The sequence below is a fragment of the Triturus cristatus genome, chromosome 10 (genome assembly GCF_964204655.1).
Source record: "Triturus cristatus chromosome 10, aTriCri1.1, whole genome shotgun sequence".
In the NCBI taxonomy this organism is placed as follows: domain Eukaryota; kingdom Metazoa; phylum Chordata; class Amphibia; order Caudata; family Salamandridae; genus Triturus; species Triturus cristatus.
The window spans coordinates 1,125,055,160-1,125,077,578 of NC_140593.1; the positions used below are offsets into that span (position 1 = coordinate 1,125,055,160).

General features: G+C 45.9%; 1 protein-coding gene across 2 annotated transcripts in view; it reads right to left on the minus strand.

The window, feature by feature from the left end:
• Window positions 1–9,056: 9,056 nt before the first annotated feature.
• Window positions 9,057–22,419, minus strand: part of HS3ST6 (heparan sulfate-glucosamine 3-sulfotransferase 6) — a 147,203-nt gene continuing 133,840 nt past the window's right edge. Inside the window, exon 2 of one of the 2 annotated variants that reach the window (XM_085629359.1) lies at window positions 9,057–10,169. In XM_085629359.1, the coding sequence (XP_085485485.1) occupies window positions 9,548–10,169 (622 nt within the window). In that variant the 3' untranslated portion in view covers window positions 9,057–9,547. The remainder of the gene's footprint in view (window positions 10,170–22,419) is intronic. The other variant, XM_085629361.1, reaches the window with a different exon arrangement.

Below are 22,419 nucleotides of genomic sequence, written 5' to 3' on the forward strand. Positions count from 1 at the left end.
GAGTCGAGGATGACCCCTAGGTTGCGTGCGTGGTCGGTGGGTGTTGGAGCTGTTCCTAGTGCGGTGGATCCGAGGATGAAGACTTCCATCTTGTCCGAGTTCAGCTTCAGCCGGCTGTTCTTCATCCAATCGGCGACGGCTTTCATTCCTTCATGGAGGTTGGTTTTGGCGGTGTGGGGGTCCTTGGTGAGGGAGAGGATCAGCTGGGTGTCATCTGCGTAGGAGATAATGTTGAGGTTGTGCAGTCGGGCGACGTGGGCGAGCAGTGCCATGTAGATGTTAAACAGCGTTGGGCTGAGGGATGAGTCCTGGGATATGCCACAGATGATCTCGGTGGCTTCGGAGCGGAAGGGGGGGGAGGCGGACGCTCTGTGTTCTGCCAGAGAGGAAGGAGGTGGTCCAGTCCAGGGCCTTCTCTTGGATCCCGGCGTCGTGGAGGCGTGTGCGTAGTGTGCAGTGGCAGACCGTGTCGAAGGCAGCTGACAGGTCCAGGAGGATGAGGGCCGCGGTTTCTCCGTTGTCCAGCAGGGCCCTGATGTTATCGGTGGCGGCAATGAGGGCAGCTTTGGTGCTGTGGTTGCTGCGGAACCCGGACTGGGACGGGTCCAGAATGCTGTTCTCCTCGAGGTAGCGGGTCAGTTGTTTGCTGACGGTCTTCTCCATGACCTTCGCTGGGAATGGGAGCAGGGAGATGGGCCGGAAGTTCTTGAGGTCCTTGGGGTCCGCCTTGGGTTTCTTGAGTAAGGCGCTGATCTCAGTGTGCTTCCAGCTCTCCGGGAAGGTTGCTGTCTCGAAGGAGATGTTGATGGCTTTCCGGAGATGGGGTGCGATGGTAGTGCTGGCTTTGTTGAAGATGTGGTGTGGGCATGGGTCTGACGGGGATCCAGAGTGCATGGTGTTCATGATTTTGATGGTTTCGTCGTCGTTTATGTTGGTTCAGGAGAGCAGGCGGTCGGTGCGGATGGTGGTCGTGGGGACGGGGGTCTCCGTGGTTGTCGGGGAGGTTGTGGCGTTGAAGCTGTTGTGGATGTCAGCGATCTTGCGATGGAAGAAGGTGGCAAGTGAGTCGCACAGGTCTTGCGAAGGTGGGATGTCGTTGGTGTTGGAGCTGAGTTTGGAGAGTTCCTTCACGATGTTGATGAGCTCTTTGCTGTTGTGTGCATTGTTGTCTAGGCGGTCTTTGAAGGAGGCCCTTTTGGCGGATCTGATGAGCTGATGGTGTCTGCGGGTGGCGTTCTTGTGGGCTGCGTAGCTGTCCGGTGTTCGTTCACGGTGCCAGTTCTTCTCTAGCTTTTGCCAGGTTTGCTTGAAGGCCTGGAGGTCTTCAGTGAACCAGCTGGCTTTCTTGCTGGTGTGGTTGTTGGAGGGATTCTTGAACGGGGCGAGGGTGTTGGCGCAGTCGTCGATCCACTGTCTGAGGTTGCGGGCAGCGGTGTCGGGTCGGTGTGGTCGGCTGGTGTGCTCCGGGCGAGAGTGGTGGTAAGCGGGTCTTCGGTGACTTTGTTCCAGCAGCGGCGAGGGATCTGTTGGGTGCGGTGGTGTGTGGTGGGTTTCCGGAAGGTGAAGTGGATGCAGCAATGGTCGGTCCAGTGGAGTTCGGTGGTGTGGTTGAAGGAGACGTGGGGGCTTGCGGAGAAGATGGGGTCAAGTGTGTGGCCGGTGGAGTGGGTGGGTGTTGTGACGAGTTGTCTGAGTCCGAGGTTGGCGAGGTTGTCAATCAGGGTGGTGGAGTTGGTGTCGTTGTTGTTCTCGAGGTGGAAGTTCAGGTCCCCGAGGAGGATGTAGTCCGTGGAGGTGAGGGCGTGTGCTGACGAAGTCGGTGATGGAGTCGCTGAACTGTGGTCGGGGTCCGGGGGGTCTGTAGACGAGGGTTCCTCTGAGGGTGGTGTTGGGGTCGGTGTGGATCTGGAAGTGCAGTTGTTCGGCGGTGCTGAGGGTGTCGTCGGTGTTGGTCGACACTCTGAGAGTGTTCCTGTGGACGATGGCAATTCCTCCTCCTAATCCGTTGGTGCGGTCCCTGCGGGTGATCTTGCAGCCTTCCAGGATGGCTATGGCGATGTCGGTGCCGAGGAGGGGTTCAGCCAGGTCTCCATCAGGAAGGTGACATCTGGTGAGGTTGAGTCGAGTAGGTCCCAGTGTTCCACTGTGTGTTTGTGTGCGGAGCGGCTGTTGAGGAGAATGCATCTGAGGTAGTTGGGTTCTTTTCCGGTGGGCTGGTTGGCGGGTCGGGTGCTGGTGAACCTGCAGTTCCGGCAGGAGAAGGGTCCTTGGGTGCGCTTCAGGGCGGCCCGGAAGCAGGTGTGTGATTGTCCGGTGTTGAGCGCGTGGAGGGGGCTGGCATCGTAGCGGAGACGGGCATCGTGGAATTCGTGGGGGGCAAGGAATCTGGCGCTGGGCGCAGTCCAGGCGCAGACGGGCTTGCCTTAGGTGCGCCTTCAGCGCGGCCGCCATAAGAAGGGGAGGGAGGAGGCAGAACAAATAAGGCAGAACAGATACAATTATGGAGGAAACAGCGGCAAAGGGGCACGGGGCACAGAATAAAAAAACGGGGAACAAGGAGGAAGAAACGCTAACAAATAAGGCAATTTACAATACAAGAACAAATAGGAAGCAAGACAATTACAGCAAGACAAATATAGCAAGACAAAACCTACCTACGGCCTACCACTGGCCACCAGGGATGAGGCGTAGGTGGCAGCCTGCGGGTGGAGGGCCTCGAACTCTCCTCAGCAGCAGCAGCTGGGGCTAAGGGCAGGACACACAGGCGGTGCTGTGCGGCGTGGGGAGCGACCTACCTAAGAAGGGTCAAGGGTCGCTCTCCTCACCGCGCAGCGGCCGCCATAAGAAGGGGAGGTGAGAGGGAGGAGGCAGCTGGGAGGGGGAAGCGGACGAATGGGCGAACGGGGGGCAGGGCCGCAGGGGACGCAGCGGCGGGAAAACGGGGGCAGGAACGGCGAAGGAAACAGAAGGCAAAGGGGCACAGGGCACAGAATAGAAAAACGGGGAACAAGGAGGAAGAAGCGCTAAGCAGATAAGGCAATACAATTACAATTACGGAGGAAACAGGGGCAAAGGGGCATGGGGCACAGAATAAAAAAGCGAGGGGAAGAAACACTAAACAAATAAGGCAGAACAGATACAATTACGGCAGAAACAGTGGTAAAGGGGCATGGGGCACAGAATAAAAAAACGGGGGACAAGGAGGAAGAACCGCTAACAAATAAGGCAATTTACAATACAAGAGCAAATAGGAAGCAAGACAATTACAGCAAGACAAAACCTACCTACGGCCTACCACTGGCCACCAGGGATGAGGCTCAGGTGGCAGCCTGCGGGTGGAGGAGGGCCTCGAACTCTCCTCAGCAGCGGCAGCTGTGGCTAAGGGCAGGACACACAGGCGGTGCTGTGCGGCGTGGGGAGCGACCTGCCTAAGAAGGGTCAAGGGTCGCTCATCCAGGTTCTGACGGCTTGCAGTGACTAACCACACAATTTTCAAGCACTGGTCTTCAGGGCCGGACTGGCCATTGCGGGCACCGGGCATTTCCCCGGTGGGTTGCCAGAGTTGGGGGCTAGTTTTGGACCCCTGGGGGACGATTTTGTTACAGGGCCATTTTTGCAGCATAGCTGAAATATCAGCTGCTGTAACGCAATCGGCCGAAACAGCTCGGCGGCACCCCCAACCCCCCGGGGGGCCGGCTGAGCACTTTTCCAGGGCCCGTTTTGGTTCCCAGTCCGGCCTTGCTGGTCTTCCCTCCTTTTGCTTCCCACCCGAATCTTTAACGTTTTTCAAAGGACAGATAACATCCATCATTCTATGGCATTTTTTAGGTAAAGTTCACGATGTGAGTCCAGTACCTTAACTCTTTTCTTAACATAATATACAAAATATGTTGTTTTTATGGTCTAGCCTGACAGCTCAGCTAGATAATTATGTGAGCATGACAAGAGAGGGGCTTTGGCTCCACCCACATGTTGGCGAGTCCAGAGTACATGTTTTGATTGGGCAGAGGTTGTGCGCTTCCACAAAAAAGTGCTTGCCCTCCACGCAGCTGTGATCATTTTGTTTATGTTGCTTTAAGCTTGAACTTTCAGGGAAACACACATGACATGAATGCTATTAAGGTGTCTTACATAACTAGATAATGTATGTTATTTTTCTCTGGCAGCAGAACAGATGGGAGGAGGGCCTTCATTAACCTACTTGGATTTTTAAGACTAGCTTGACAGTGTAACAGCCACTTGACCTTTTTACCAACACCACTATTATTCTACAGTTCTTTACTGCCACACAAATACATATCTATTCCCATGCTATTTACTTATTGTGCTTCACATTATCATACAACATTCCTTTAAAGCCAGACCTATTAGAGTTACCAAAGCTTGTTAATGTAATTGTTCCACTCTCCCGCCTCTTTGCCGGTTCATGCTAAATGAAACTGATTTTGACACAAAAAAAAAGAATGAAACCACAGTCCCAACTACCATTTTTTTCCCTATTGTCGCTGCCCTTTGGTGACCTTTTTGGAAGTAAAAACTGCTTCAGGCTACAGTTCTCTGTTCGATTTGGCATCTGTGGCTTTTTGTGGAAAATTATTGGAACCTGCACCGGCCAGGGCTAATGACAGTGCATTGTATCTGTTGACAGCGAAGGAGGGATAGATACCCTCAGTCCCTGATGGCGTATTATGGAATTGCTTGGAGCGGGCGGCCATTGATTCGCAGCGGAAGTTCAATAATGCTGAAACGTGCTGTGGGAGCCTTCTTCAGGACGTCACCAGCTAACGAACACGACAGGGAAGAGATACTCATTAGGCCTTGGTTATTAGCGGTTAATGAAGAGCTTTTCCTTGTGATTACATTATACTGGTTAATTAAAAGCGATCTGCTTTTAGCCACGTTGCGCCTCAGCGCATCAGGATAGAGAGGCGCTATCGAATGGTGTCCAAAGGGTTTTGCTGACTTGCGCTTTCTCTGGCAGGGCCAGGGCGGCCCGAGACATCATGCCAAGGGGAGAGCCGGCAGACACCCAAGCCTTCCTGAATATTCCGAGGTGGCAGACAAGGATACAAGCAAAAGCAAGCTCTCTTTATGTACTTCTTTACTTTTTTAATATTTATGTTTAATTCCCTGTGTTTTTGTCCCCTGACAATATGTCAGAATTCCAGCTGAAACCATTTTTCCCATGCATTTCCGGATTCTGTTACGATTTTGTAATTTGATGAGTTGAATAATGCAGATATTTCTCTGCTGACTGATATGTTGAATGCTTTCACTATTCTATATATTTTTTTAATTGCTGTTTAATGTAGCAATGATTGGCTATAGGGCATTGGAGAGCTTTAAATGTGAAAATTGGCACTTAACATCTGCCGAGTCTGTTCTTTTAACAGTGAATTAAAAATACACATTCATTGAATGCTGAATAGTGTCCATGCTTAAATAACAACATGACCAGGGCCATTTCTGCAGCGAATATTTAACTTACAACCTCCGTACCACATTAGATTTTCTGATGCAAAGAATTTATTAAGCAGCAAATAGAAAAAAGCTGGAGTCTCTTCACTTGACCCATAAAAGACACTATCACCTTCACCACAGAAACTGTGCTTAATTTGTGCCGGTGGTAGAAAGAAAAAAAAGATGGTAAAGCAGAGAAAAAGGGAGAATACTGAAATGAAAAGAACCTGCAAGAGTGAGATAAAGATACATGAACTGTAGGGTGGGGGACTCAAGACTAGACAGCCTTGGGATTCAGCAACCGCTGCACGCAGCAGCTCTGGTAGCGGGCTTCCAAGAAAAGCGTAGGGCTACTGTATTTTTTTCTGTTGCAATTTAGGCAATTACACGAGGCACTCAGGAATTTAAAAAAATTAGACTGTGAGAAAGATGTAGAGATTGCAGAGTACATTTTCCCTGTAGTCCTAAGTGAGAAGACACATTAAATAAGTGCTTTATATCAGTGATATATTTTATTCAAAGACGTCCTGTAAAATTAAATAAATCATGAAGTATTAGTAAGTAAAATAAGTAAACAGCAGGAAGAAAGTAGAAAGCTCAGACCTGGTAGGTGTGAAGAGAGTATTTCTCTGGGTCATGAGTCCAAGACGCATCTGTGCCCGCTGCAATGGTCTCTGATTGGGAAGGCTGTCATTTGACATAGAACCCAGCCGCCACAAATGTATGAATTGTGTATTTTTACAAAAAGAAACGAAATAGAGCATCGTGATTGTGGATACATGCCGACATTTTAGAAGAGGAAAGTGGAAGATTTAAAAAATACAATCGGAGGAATGTAATTCTCCCATTGACCCATTGACTTCTATTGAAGCAGAGGCAATCTCAGACGGGAGACGGCCAAAATAAAGCCATCTGTGACAAAATCGGGCGCCTCCTGCATGCATCGGGTTTATTGGTATGACTTTATTGCATTGTTTGTGAAACTGGATATCCCTTGCTGTGTTGGGCTCTTCTAAATCCTAATTCTGTGACACATTTTGAACAAGCTTTGGCAAAGCCTGTAGGACTGGCCATGGCATGCTGATACAATGGTTTTGGTTTTTTTTAGATTTTTTTATTGCAAGCATATGTCACAAAAATAAACAGAAATGAAGACAGACCACTTCCGCCTAAAAGTGTCCAAACATGCTTGCAATAGAAATGTTACATTTAAAAAGACATGCACTGGTGTATCTGATTTCATAGTGATGTTTAAGGAACAACTTGCGTTTTACCATTCATTTTACCATTCATAGATAGATAGATAGATAGATAGATAGATAGATAGATAGATAGATAGATAGATAGATAGATAGATAGATAGATAGATAGATAGATAGATAGATAGATAGATAGATAGATAGATAGATAGATAGATAGATAGATAGATAGATAGATAGACTGGTGAGTGCAAGTATGGATGGCTTGGTAAATGAATGGATAGTTGGATGGCTCTAAGAATTAATAGATGGGTGAAATGGGCGGACAGATGGACAGACTGATGGACAAAAGCATGGATGGACAGAATGTGGGGAGGATGGATGGACAGGAGAATGGAAGGGTGGATCAATGCATTGTATTGGAATGGATGGATCATTGGCTGATTCTGGAGGGGTGCTCGTGCATGGACTGCTCTAGAAGTGTTGGGAAAGAGAGATCACAGGCCCCAAAACGCAGCATCCCATGAAACGTCAAGAAAAGAGAAAAGTGCTCAATTCCTATGGAATGGAAAAATCTATACTGGGCGAGTACCAATGCAAACTTTACATATGTATCTTATAGAGGCACATTGAAGCAGCTTTTCTACAAGTATGGCAGTAGAGAAACATGAAAGTAGCCTTTACTCATCTACTGGGTACATCAGGATTTACGCAGCATTTACACTTGTACCAGGAGTTTCACTGTTAATATAGTTTTTTCACATGTGCTGGGCATATTAGTACTAACATAGAAAAGAAAATTCAGTATTAATGCAGCCTTTACAGATGTATCAGATGTGCTAGTATTAATACAGTTTGTACAAATGCACTGGTATGTGAGAACTAATGCGGCCTTTACACACGCCAGAATGTTCATTATGAATGTACCAGACACTTTAGTATTTATGTTGTCTTTAGTCATGTACTAAACGAATAAGAATTATTGCAGTTTTTACATGTGTAAATGTGTAGTATGAATACGCTTTTTGCACTTGTATCTGGCCGGTGAGTATTAACAGCCTTTACATATGTACTGGGCTGGTGAGTATTACACAGTATTACACAAATACAAGTATTGCTGCTTCCTTTAGATACGAATCTGGACAGGATAGTATTAAAATGGTCTTTACACGTACTGTACAGGAGAGCATTAATGCCGCCTTTAAATGTGCACTGGACTGCAATGTACCATGTTTGAGATAAGAGTATTAATGCAGTACATTTGAGTATTTATGCAGTTTTTACTCATGTGGAAGGATTTTTTTAGTATTAATGGACCTTTTACACGCAGAAGGATTTTGAGTATTAATGTGCTTTTCACTCATATACCTGGTTGGTGAGCATTAAAGTAGTCTTTACTGGCAGGGGAGTATTAAAGCAGTTTGTACACAAGTACTGGACAGGAGAGTATTGATTCACCCTTTACACAGGAGAAAAGTATTAATCCATGTACTATTTATGTAAACAAGAGTATTATTGCTACAGCTTTTTTACGTGGATGGGTTTTGAGTATTAATGTGCCTTTCACACATGTACCTGGTTGGTAAGCATTAAAGTAGTTTTTACTGGCATGTACTGGACAGGAGAGAATTGATGCAACCTTTATATATGACATAAGTATTAATGTGTGTACTGTGTATCAACACAAGAGTATCAATATAGTAAAGGGGAGTATTCATTAAAGAATATTAATTCAAGAGTATTAGGACAGTAGAGGGGAGTATTAATGCAGCTTTTACAATTTGAAGCTTTCTGAGCATGAATGTACTTTCACCCTTGTACCTGGCTGGGGCAGCAGCCTCTCCTGGCAGGCGAGTATTCTGCGTATTGTACACATGTACTAGACAGGAGAGCACTGAGGCACCCTTTACATGTGACAGAAGCATTAATGCGTGCACTGTTTATGAATGAAAAAATAGTAATATAGTAAAGGGGAGTATTCATGCAAGAGTATTAATACAGGAGTATTAACACAGTAATGAGGAGGATTAATGCAGCTTTCACACGTGGAAGGATTTTGAGCATGAATGTACTTTTCACACATGTACATGGCTGGGCAGCGGCCTCTCCTGGCAGGGGAGTATTAAAGCGGATTGTAGACATGTACTAGACAGGAGAGCACTGATACAGTCTTAGCACATGAGTACCTGGATGGCACCATTGTCTTCTTCATTCACTTGCTGCTGCAGGTGAGAGTCGCCCACTTCCTGTAGTCTCTTCGGTGTTTCCTGGATAGACCTGGGGGTCGTACTTACCTTTCGGGTCACCCGGTGCGCGCCATCATGCAAGAGTACCTGCAAGGAGTCAGTAACAGTAACACGCGACACCTGGGACACCAAAAAGGACTGAGCATCTTTTGTAAAATCCTTTATTACTGTTTTAAATACTCAGCTCTACTCGGTTTAGTGTACGTCTGCTCCTGTGATGAGTCAGGTATAAATTATAACAATAGGTAAGAATGAGGACTGCAAATGAAAAAATACTTTTCCCTCCAAAACTATGAATAGAGGTGGGCAGGCTGATTGGGAGATGTCCCAAGAAGCAGGTGCTTTGGAACAGTCTGTAGGGCGGGGGAACAGTCAGTCGAGGGTCAGGTAGACCTGTATGATGCTACCCCATCCCTAACGGCGACCCACATGCGCCTGCTTTAAGGCCTTTCTATCTCTGACTGTGGACCAGAGACAACTCCACATTCTCTCCCACCCTGCAGGATCTAGGAACAAGGCATGCACTTCTAGAACAGTGCTCCTGGAAGCCAGATGTGTGGCATTAGAATCCATCTCTGGTGCCAATCTTAGTCTTTCTTGCCCTTAAGTGAGACAAAGTAAAAAGCGATCACAAAGTAAACTCTACTCGTCCCAACCAAAGTCCTGCCCTGTCATCTGGTAAAATTTTAAGTTGAAAGGTCTATAAAACTCCTGAAGGCGGCGAATGACGTGGTCGCTTATTCGTGGGTGGGGCCTCCCCTTGGATTTTCCCAGGCACCGCGGCCTGCTGCTTCCCTCCGGCTTCTTCAGGCATGGAAATCCCTTGGTCTCGTTGAAATAGAAATGTTTGTCAGTGATAACCCTCTTGAGACCCAGAAAGTCCTGCACGCGCCCCATTTCTCCTGCTGGGTCGCTCACCAGCCTCTCCCCGCTGACAAAGAGGAACTTGGAAAGGGGAAAGTACTGAAGCCAGTTGTCCAAGTGCTTGGCATAGATGCCAATCCGGATGGCGCTCCAGGAAGTGTCTATCAGGCCGGTGCTGGCGTTCTTGAAGGCTAGCGCCTGGAAGCTGGGAATGGTGGGTGACTTGGAGAGGGTCTGTGTGTAGTCCGAAATAGCCCTGGTCACAGGGTTTCTCACCACCACGATCAGCTTGGTCTCCCTGGACATATTGTAGATACGCTTCGGCGCGTCCTTGGTTACGAAGTAGCTGGGTGTCTTCTCCATGGTGATCTGCCCATCAAGGGTCCTTGGCATGAGGCTCCTGCAAGAGAGAGGGACAATCAGTAAGGAACACCTGAAAGGTTCAAAGCCTGCTAACAAATAAGGTAAAACAGCATACATCTCTATATTATTTGGCTGATGAGAACCAGGTTTGGAGACAGCATCAGTCCAGTAAGAGTATTTTGGTTCCTGAGATATGGTGAAGGCATTTGCCTCCTGGCTGTCATTATTGGCCTGACAGAGACCCCTCATGGAGAGATCTAGTACTGTTAGACATCAACTCCCCTTAAAGGGACCACTCTGTGAAGAGAAACCCTTGTGGTCTTTGTCCAGTCCTGTATTGCTAACAAACACACACAATAGGCATTCTAGAATGTTGCTTTGTTGATGTCAGCTTGGGTTGTGTGGCATATTGTGACATCATTCAACGGATGCCTCCTTTGAAAAGGTTTGTTGCCAGTTCGAAATGATGATGCCAGAATCGCTTTGAGAAGTTTTTTTGCATGTTTAAGCTTGGTCACCACAGGGTTTCTCAAACCTTTCGTCAACATGACTCCATTTTCCTCCTCAAAACCAAGGCTAACTGTGTCATGATCACGCTAACTTCATACCCAACACTACTGAATTGATGATGACATATCGATTGATCTGGTCCTGCCCAACAACCCAAACACAACCACCCACTAACTCGAGGTGTTGTCTTAATCAGAGTTACCCTACTCTCGCAGATAATTCTTGTACTGGGCAAAAATATTGAAAATAAAACTTTAGAAGAAATTATATTGACAATAAGCAATTCGTTTTTGATGCCACACTTTTGAAAATAAACCAGAAACATGATTCTCCTACCAAACAACAGAGTATAGAAGTTCGAAAAAATACCAGAGCATTTGCAAAAACAAACAAAACAAGGGACAGAGAGGGTCCAGAGAAAGTCCAGGAACCTATACTGACAATGAAGAAAGCAATAACACAACTTGAACCCTTGGATTCACGAAATACTCAAACATTTAGGACCAATCAGAGTGTGATATCCTCATCCTTTGGTTCTAGCCACACTCCTTTGGGTTCCAAATGTTCCAATGGAGAACAGAGAGATCCTCCAGGCCTACGCTCATGCTTAAGTATTGTGAGAACCGTATGTGTTTGGTCACGCAGACCAGTGGTGAGTCAGTTGTGTAATGAGGACAAAGACAAACGGGATGTAAAACTTTACATTTATGCAGCAGGTTAGCTGGGAGTACAAAAGATTCAGGGTGAGATGAGCCCAGTTGAGTCATGGTCAAGATAGCGGACTTCAGGGTGATTTGGAACGCTGTCATTGGTGGTACGTTCCTCAGGTCCAGGAGGATGTTCCAGTTATGCAGAGGTGGAAAGATAAGAACCACGATTGAACACAGGCGGGTTACAGCATAACAAGAAGTAAAAATGAGTACAACACAATCCTTGAGATGGCATGTACATGGTGTTTGGGTGCGGAGAGAAGCCATATATAGCCTTGGATAAAAAATAGGATCTTAAATTTGACTTTAGTGCTTGTAGTTATCCAGTCAGCCAATGAGGAGCTTTTGGCTCTGGTAGGTTGTAGACATCAAGCCATCCAATGGGGTGCTTTGGCTCTGGTGTTTTGTGGAGCCCCATTCAGCCAATGAAGAGATTTGGCTCTGGTAGGTTGTAGACATCAAGCCATCCAATGGGGTGCTTTGGCTCTGGTGTTTTGTGGAGCTCCATTCAGCCAATGAGGAGATTTGGCTCTGGTGCTTGCCCACATCCAGCCAGCCTGTCTACAATGATAGTGGGTGGCGTGTCGGTGAGAGACAAAGAAAAGTAGGTGGGTAGCAGAATTAATAACTTTATCTCAAGCCAAGAAAATGTACTTTGTAATTCCTATCAGGAGGATATTTCAGTAGTCTAACCTGGTCATAAGTAGAAAGTTTATGACGGACTGAGCGCTGTTATATGGGAGGTGTGGGTGCATTTTCTGGTGTTTTATAGTTGGCATCTGGCAACCATGTTATGACAAAGGATTCAAGTTCTATGAGTGAGCCAAACAACATGCCCACACTTATGATGCAGAGAAAGAGTGCCAAGGGTGTAGAGGTGAAAGAAATTGATAAAGTTAGTAGGGATTGTAGGAAGCAAGAATCTAGACCAGTGTAAACCGGTGGAGAATGAGGCAGTGAAGGTCATGCAGTTGTTGATGGGAGTGAGATAGTTAGAATCTGAGAAGGTAACAAGTGGTAGTGAAAGAAAGTAAGATGTGTTTATCTTGGGAATAGAGGGAGGAAGAGGAGCTAAAACATAAAGATAAAACAGTAGCAGCAAGTTTTCTGTTGTGGGTAGAGAGAACTCAGCCTGGAAGGAAACACACTGAGGGGGAGATGGAAGAGATAGGTATGGGATGGACATCATGACACAAAAATGAATTTGTCAGATAGGTAAGAAGAGAACCACTCATGTGATGATGGCGATCTCAAGAGAAACAACAGGATCGAATGGTCAACAGTATCAAATGTCAGATACAAGTCAAGCAGAATTGACAAAGAGGATAGGTGGGTGCGGTGAGCCTAAGAGATGAAGCTAATAGTGTGTAGGTCCATTGGCCTCTTATCTTCTTTACGCTAATATTATTTTAGCTTGTACGTACAGATGCACAGCGCTGGGATACTCCCTCAGGTGTGATATAGCATGCTATACATGAAACCTTAACATAACGTAACAAAGCGCTGTATATCTCCGTCACACTTCTCTGTAACTCAGAGCCCCTTCTCTCTACAGCCTCACAGTGCTTCATCTATGGACCTCGAGTTCTCCCTCCTTGGACCTCTCAGACCCATTTCTCCATACCTCTAAGTTCTAATTATTTAGAATTCATGGTTTTTGCTTCTGTCCGGTTATTGATTTCTCCTCTAAATCTGATATAGGCATGCTACGGCAACCTGCTGGCTCTGGGGCATTGCTGCTAGCTCCCAGCAGTTGCTCTATATTGACATTTTGTAACCTAACCCAGAGAATTTCCTTTGAACAAATCTCTGGCAACCTTATTTTGTATCACAATATTGGCAGTGTTTTCAACTCTGCATTGTATCGATCCACACACCATTAGGCAACTGCACCTCACCAGTATGTGCACTGAAACAGTACAGCATAAATGCGCACCCTCCCTGAATTCAACTCAGGCTTCTCGACCAATTAGGCAGAAGGAAAAAAAGACCCCTCTTTTACTATCTCTCTTGCCCCAGTGGACCCTGGGGAAACTAAGGTGGCTTTCTTTCTGCCCCGCAACTCCCACCACCTGCAGGGTCCCCTCTGATTCCTTCTTTCCCGGGCCAACATCCAAATGTATAAAGTGGGCCATCAAATGCCACTTTCGGGTTGTGAATTCGTACCGCCTGGTATGAGCATTGATACAGTAAGGAACTACAGGAGGTAGCCGATAAACCCAGTAGAGACCAGGGTAAAGGTGTGTAACATACAACAATGTCTCAGAGGGTATTATTTGTGAGCCAATTTCTAAGGGAGCACAATTAATTGCTGCAAACACAAAAGGGAGAAAAGGGAGACAATATTTTGCAGAAACAGAAAGACTTTTGTATATATTTCGTCATATATTTAAAGCACTGTGTTACATTGAATGACATGTAACCTGTGTTATACTGTGCGCAAGTGCTCGTGAAATGGTGAACGAAGCAAGTGACACATGAGGAAAGTTTGTACAGCGGACAAGGGGCGCAAACAAAACAAATTATATATACAAGGTGTATTCGTAGTATTGCCCATACAATGAAAGCAAATAATACAAGGTAATTTAAATGGGCAATCAAGAGAAAAGCGCTGTAATTGCGCTGCAAAAGTCGACCGCGTTTCGGCCTGTATGCAATGTTAGGCCATCATCAGGACCAGGTTACAAGTAGTTAGGAAACAGTGCTGTGGGGGAGAATGAAAACACTAAACCAGTCAGTGGTAAACATGAGAAAGGGAAAGGCCAAGATGGCAAGGAATTGAGCCAAAGCACGATGTCTACGACAGGTAAGACGTGACCAGTAAAGGCAGGGGATGGGTAATACACTAGTAGAAGAAATACTGCGTGCCTAGGCTCAGAGAGAAGAGGAGAGGTGGAAAGAAGCGGCGGGATGTTAGAAAAAGACCAGAGGGGTCTGAAAGGCACTGCAATTAAACTAGCTGCAGTCGGAGAACGGATTGTCAGGAGATGTGGGTGCTGGAGCAAATCAAAAGACGTGAGGGAGTGACCGAGCACTGTGCAGCATACCCATGGAGAAAACTGGACTGAGTCTGAAAAAAGGAAAATACACTCATAATAAACAGAAAATAAAGACTACTTGACTACACAGACTCCGGACCTTAATAATACGTTTTGAAGAGTTTTGGTGACAATTGACTTTTTCCTGGGTGACACCGAAGACACTTGATAACAAACGCCAAAGTAGTGTTACCTAACTAAGGAGCGGGTTGGTGAAGATCTCGCCATTTCAAGTTAGCTGTCAATCAGTGAAACATTATGATGGATCTGAGAAGCTTAGGCACTCCTCGGCTCCACATCAACCCGTGAGGGACTCTTCCAATAATCCTCTATTTATGTCACGTGCCCTTGGAAAGGTCAAATGCAACGACCTGCTTTTTAGGTTAATATGTTCATCAGTGGTAATCTCTGCTTTCTATTCGTAGGGTAGCTGAGTGCAAATCGTTGCATGAAATAGCGGCCCTATTTCTACTAATGGCACCTTGGTGTACCACAATGCATACATCCACATTATGTCATCTCCCTGCATGGAGATCAGGCTTAAAGCAACAGTGCTTCTAAGACAATGAGCATGGCCAGCGCCATACAAAACACATTTGTAGAAGCACCTTGAACATTAGGGGGCAGATTTACAAGAAAGTGACGCATCTATAGGGATGCATCACTTTCCCTGCGCCACCCTGAGAAACCCTTGTGCCACCATGGATGCGTCGTATTTACAATACAGCGCACCATAGCGCAAGGATTAACAGATGCATCAGAAATTCTGACGCATCTGTTGGGGCAAGCACAACGCAACTCCAGCAATGCATTTTGAGGCCTATTCCCACTACACTGTGTCGCTCCCTACACCTGCTTCAAGTAGGCGTAAGGTTTTGACGCAGTGGCATCCTAGAAGTGACGCAGTGAAATCTTGTAGATTTCACTGCGCCACTTTTACGAGGCTTTCCTGCGCGGGAACGCCCACCCTGCCTACATTATATCTGACGCGGGTATAATGTGACGCAGGGCTTTACAACGTGACGCATCTTCCTAGATGCGTCACGTTGTAAATTGGCCGCATTTTTAAGCCTCCGCTGCGTCACAAAAGTGATGCAACGGTGGTGCAAAAGTGGCACACAGGGCTTGTAAATCTGCCCCTAGGTGTTGTGCATAGACTGTGGTATGTAAGGTACAGTTGAGGCGAGAGTACAAAAAACAGGGTGGACTGGGGATGGGGTGTTGGAACAACTACTTGGACAATACACGTTTTACACTATTAAATACAATTGTCCTTGTTTATATCTAGAGGTATTTGGCAAAGACGGTGATTTGCCAGGAATAGTACAATTATTTTGGGCAAAAAGGCAAAACCAGGATTAGAACTTAGGCCTCTTGGCCAGATCCCCTCCCTGACTGTGTCTTAAATTGACCACACTTGTTCTGTCAATTGTTTGTTTACAAAGTGCTGATTACTTAGCCCCTTACACGCGCGGCAAATTCCGCTGCGATGCGAGGGGTGCGGGGCTAGGCGTGGCGCTCAGGTACCCAGGACGGCTCCCGACCGTCATAAATCACGGTGGTCGTGTGCTCATGACGGCCGGGAGCCGTCCAAACTCCGCTCACCAATTAATTCGCCCGCACAGGTGGGGAATTAGCCGCGCGTGGGCGGAGCGGCAACGGTCGGACGGCTCCTGGCCGTCATGAGCACATGACTACCGTGACTCATGACGGCTGGGAGCCGTCCTGAGCATCGATAAGGTTAAAAAAAAACATTTCTAAGCACTTCTAATTGTCAGTAAACAGAAGAGCGCCCTGGCGAAAGTAAACTTGAGGGGGCCCCCCTGCACAGTACATGGAGGGGGGGCCCCCTCTGTACTCACTCAGGAGCTCTCAGGCCAGGATACTGTGCTGAGGGGGCCCCTGGAACTCACCACCCCCACTCTAAATGGGCTGTGGGGGCATTTGTTACTCCACTGGAACATGGCGGTATATCGATTTGCTTAAGATCAGAAACTTTAGCCCTGATTACGAGTGGGCCGGATACGTTAAATACCTCAGCTGTCGTTAAACTTCGGAAGGTTAACCCTATTAACAGGGAAAATTGTACGGTATTTGCCACACCATGCGGACGTTGGTGCGTTAAACACCAAAATCTGCATGTTATTCCCCACAAACTCACGATAGGGGTCATTTATCGCACATGATAAATAACGTACCCCGTGGTATTGCTGTTTATCATGGGCAATAAATAACTCCTCAACTTGTAATCAGGGCTTTTGTGTGAAAACTCAAAGTGAGGTCTTTGGCACTGATCCATTTTCACCATGCCACGGTTCTGTGTCGGACGCTCAGTGTTTTCAGTAGACCCTCAGATGTATTTAAAAGCCCCATTTTCTCTAACAGTGATTCGGGTCTCTTCTTCTTTAAAACTACATAATTCTGGTCACATAGCAGTTGTTTGGTGACATTAATAGTATGAACATATGTTCCAAAAAAACATATATTCTAATGGTATTGTGTCCGTTACTGCTTCCCAGGTTGGATTGCGCTATGCAAGTGCCAATGCATAGGCCTGCCCATGTGCCTAAAATATTTGAAGATGGTAGACAAAATACAGCAATCACTGCCATACATAAGAGGTATACGTGGCATCAGACGGGATACTCTACATTGAAGACGCGATCCTTGAGATCTTCAGGTAAAATATAGTGTGCGAAACAGGACAACTGAACTCCAGCTATGGAACCCTTGAAACAGTTAATGTACAATGCTGGGACTTTAGGGGCGGATCCATGCCAGATTTTTGGCACAACCATTGATTATGTAAATAATTCCCATTTATATTGATCGAGTGTAAATGTAATCTATGCCGATATCCTGAAAAGCTGGCATGGCCATGGGCCATGGATCAAGGACTTGTGAAATAGTCTTGGACAACCCTGCACTAGGTAAATAAAATTACAAATATACAGAGTGCATGTAATAGATGCTCAAGTGTGTAAGATGCGTGTATCCATGACAACACATATGACCTAATACGTTGCACTAAAGGTTGCAGTACATTTGAGCAGTTGTTTACCGAGCACTGAGAGCGCCAGGATACTCCCTGGAGTGAACGTTGCGCTATATAAAAGCTACACATTCATTCATTCATTCAGAAGTGAGCTGTTTCTAGGCACTTATATTGCTCTATCAGACACTTGTGGTGTACATTTTACAGACACACTGGAAAAAGATATTTCAAAGCATTTTCTTAAATGTTTTCTCAATTGCCAGTATGTGTTAGAGTACCTTACTTTCTACAGCTGAGGGTGCGCTCTAAGATTCATCTGACAAGCCACTCCCTTCTTTGGAGGAGAAAAATGAGTGAGGCTGAGAAGCTTGCTCGCATGTGTGCTCTTGGGCATCAGTTTAGCGTTTAGGTATTTTATAGCCTAATTCATGTGCTTTTATTTTTATTTCAATAAGATTTTATTGAGATTTTGTCATATACAACAAACAACAAATCACAAAACTAAACAAGTATAACATATAAACATATAACATATAAAATGCACCTTGTCTCGCGTGATGCTACAGGTGCCAGGAGCATGAAGCCTGAATAGAGATGTTCACCCAAGCAACCAGACACTGGAATGATCTTGCAAGGCGAGGTACTCAGGCGAGTTGATCCTGAGATTTTAAGTTTGCAATGACCCGGGCTTGAGTGTTTTGTGGCCTCACAAGCCAGGGTGACAATTTGTGAGGAGTTGGTCTCACAGGAGGAGTTACCGCCAGCCGGTATGCCAGTTTTGTTCATGGAAGAATGCTAGAGTATCATTAGACTTTCCTAAGAGTACTCACTGGCCCTTTGTTTGTTCAGAGCGAGTCCCTTCTCTGGGATTGATTTTAGGAGTAAGTCAGCCCCTTGGGCCTTCCCCTTCCCCCGGCTTGGTAGAGATCCTCTTCCTGTGGCATTACCCCAGGGAGGTGGAGGTCTGCGTGACAGTGAAATCTTTAAAACAAGGGCTCTACCCCAGAATTCAGTGTTGAACCTTTAACCCCTTCAGTGCCACGCCCTTTCCCCCTCCTGTGCCGGGCGTTACATTAGCGGGCGGGGTTCATGACGAGATAGTCTCGTCATGGGCACAGCGCAACCGTGCTCCATGACGAGACTATCTCGTCATGGGCACAGAAGAGGTTAAGCCACTGGGTCCAGACAGATCTCACCCACCCAGGCCTGGCTCACATCAGCCGTTGAGTGCCACCTCAAGGTTACCTTCCTCAAGGAACCGAGTGTCACCGCTGTAGGATCAGAGATGACGGCCTTGTCTTGTATAATGTCAGACATTCAGAAATGGCCCCCTGAAGATGCTGAATGGGATCACGAAAAGGGGCAAACTTTGTGCTCTGAATCAAGAGAAGGGTACATTCTTGGGACGGTCTCCACTTTACATATAAGGGTGTCCAGCGTTGGTCACGAAGCTGTGTCGCTGACATGAACTCAGGATACCCACTAGGTAAATATTTATCAATCTGACTGTCTGTAAGTTACTATAAGTACATTTATCCCATGTTGAGATTGGGCAAATCTGGCAAAAATGGTCTCTTCGCAGGATACCGCTGCTCTATCTGTGCACATCACAATTTTAGGGGTGCAACAGGGTGTCCTTTTGACACCCTTGAAATTGCATGCGCAATTTGTGAGTAACAATTGGTTCTCGCAAATTGCGCATGCAATCTCCCATTCATTCCTATGGGCCTGTAGGCCCATAGGAACGAATGGGGTGCCATTTCTTAATTTCGACTCGCAAATTGCGAGTCGAAATTAAGGATTGTTTAGGAATCTCAATTTTTATAGCGATTCCTACATGCATAGGCTTTTGCGATTCCTTAATTGCGATTCTATAATAATCGCAATTAAGGACTCGCAAAATCTGACCTTGATGCATGTGCCCCATAGTCTTTAATACACTGTTTATGTCTATACAATGCTAACGCATTCTGCGTGACACAGGCCTCTTCCGCTGGCAGCTCTTGTGCTAGGGAGACAGGATATCCGCTTTGTAAAGAAGAGAATTCTGACATGTGTACAGTGTGAGAACTTTGTCTCTTACAAAGTGTGACAAGGGGCATTTAGTTTTGAAAAAAGCACAGGTGTTGCTGCAGTGGTGGGTGATGATTTTTATGTGGTTGTTGACAGCTACTCAGAGCGTCTGCCTCTGGGACTAGGTGAGAAAAATACAACTCGTCCAGATATGCAGAGACTTGCATTTCAACTAGCATTCTGTGCTTAACAGGAAAGAAGAAAACATCTTTTCACCTCCTCTGAAAGGTTTTTGAAATGTGTTTTGCTAAAGATAGGTGAAAAAAGCGAATTATAGCGTTTTAAGTGAATGCACAGGTTTGACAGGTTGTCGGATGGGGGAGAAGGGAGGGGCGTGGGCAGAGACAGCATGTCAGCTCGGATGGTGATCCATCACTCCCTCATCCTTGCTTAAGTCTGTTTTTAGTGCATCATATATCCACCTCATTTAACATTCACGAGCCGGGCTGCCTCTGGCCAATTTGAACCCCCTCTGGGGTCACCCCTGTCTGAGTTTGCATGCTGTCTCTTGGATCAGTGAACTGTGCACCGAGACGTGTCGGTCTGTGGTTGGCGCTCAGCCAACTGTGGGCGATCATATCAATGTGTTTTCATGTAGCGTTTCATGCTGCAGATGTTTAGATTTCTAATCACTGTGAATGCAGTTTGTTACTACTCAATTTAGCAACCTCTGAAGAACCATTTCCTTTGATCAACTGCAAGGACCTGACCTGCTGAGCCATATTACCATTCCAGTTCTATCTGCCCACTTTTGCCAACTTAGAGATGCCAACACTGGCGTTGGTGGAAAGGAAAACAAGCATTGGCATAGCCAATAGGTCTCGCCTTTGGGACCTTATAAGTGTTTAGCCATGCAACAATTGCGTAACTAAATACTTATAAGGTCCCAAAAGCGAGACCTATTGGCTATGAAAAGCGGTGGGGCCGCGAAAGTGAAAGTGATCGCGATCAAACATCAAAGCGGCCGAAAGTGAAAGTAATCGCGGTTAAACGAGGCGCGCGCGCCCGCGCACATGCACTGTAGCTCTAGGCTGGCCTGGTAGCACTTTTTGGAGCCCTCTCAATAAGTCTCGTCAGACCAGCGCATGCGCTGGGTCAGGCGAGACCTAAAAACACACAACACCACACAGAACATAACACAAAAAATACAAAACAGCACAGATGCCATTCAGGTGGGTAACAGCTTAGTTCTAATACAACTTTCTACCAAGAAGCAACACAGAATCACCCAACACAACATATCACCACATCGAACACAGCACAGATTTCCCATATAACTGGGGACCACGTGCTCCAACGAGTAAAGGCCCACTCTGCCCACTGTACGCCATGTTAACGCCACCTCTAACTTCAGGTAATGCACCCACATGACAATATGCTGTCCAATGGGCAAACTAAACATTATGAGAACATGCAAACATCTTGACAAAACCTGCAGGAAGCAACACACACAGACACACAGAGACACAGACACACCTACACACTCTAACTACATGCCCCATTGACTTATCTTTTAAAAACACCTACAGTTAACAACAGAACCACAAATTCACTAAAACTGTTACACCTCATAACACCACCTGGACTCCAGCCTATGTCAGAATCTTTGAATGAAGGCAAGAAGCATTGACCTGATAGCATTGTGAGTCCATACAAACAGAACATGACACGACAAAGAGATACGTACAGGGTAGTCTGTTTCCCCCATACATTTTCTGGTAGGGAGAGTTCATCAGGCATGACCAGGGCCAGTGAAATTTATAGTGCAGAGTTGAATAAATTATATGGCACAAAAAGGCAAATTATGTGGCGTAATGAGGCATATTTTGTGATAGTATTGTTTCATTTAATCATTGTTACACATTGTAACACTGTCTGAGAAATTGCTTCACAGTATTAGTACCAGTTTAATTCCCCCAAAAAAGCAATAAGCAACTGAAAAATGACCAGTCAAACTTTGGAAAGGACCATCCACTGCAGAAACACGTGTCACCATGTTTTTAATCAATTTTAATCTGTTGGACCTACAAATAAATTTTAGGTTAATATGTGGAGATTATGCAGCAGATGATGGATTATGTGGCCAATGTGGCAAATCCATAATTATGGGAAAAGCACTGCAGTCTCAGAATCACATAATTCCAGTGGCCTTGGGTATGGCATTGATTTAACCTTGTTTTTGACTGGGCATTTGACCAGGTGGCTCCTATAAGAGCCCATTCTTGTAAAAGGAGCACATTTGCCTGCCACTGAACGATGCTTTAAGCTGCATTAAGGAGCACGGAAAAGAGTACACACGTAAATCACTGGGTTCAAAGGCAGATTCACTAAAAATGAAAGTTTCTGTGAATAGTCATTGTTTCGAGGCTGCGCAGTCTTTCGCTGGCTCTCAATAGAAACAAAAATACAGGCATTAGAAAGACTGATGACTTGTGAGACAAAAGAATGAGAGCGAAGAGACAAAAATAGGTATAAGCACATAACACCACACAAGATCAAGTCCACTTTGCAATACAAGCAATCACTCACTGGCCATTATCACACACTCACTGACCATTATCACACACTCACTTTTCTATTATCACTCACTCATTGGCCATTATCACACACTCACTGGCCATTATCACACACTCACTGACCATTATCACACACTCACTGACCATTATCACACACTCACTGACCATTATCACACACTCACTGACCATTATCCAATATTGCTCATCTGAAAAAAATACATGAAACAAAACCAAATACGATGTCAACAGATCACTTTGCCAGAGGGCAGAGTACCCTAGAATTGTAACAGGTGCTCGCAAAGGCACTACGCCTCCAGGTGTGTATGTAGCAAGCTCAGGGGGTTCATGGACACCAACAATTCACTCACTGTGGGAAACATGATGCTCATATTGTAGTGCTGCAGTTATTTTGTAGTAGTTGTGTTATGTTTGTAGTGTTGTAGGT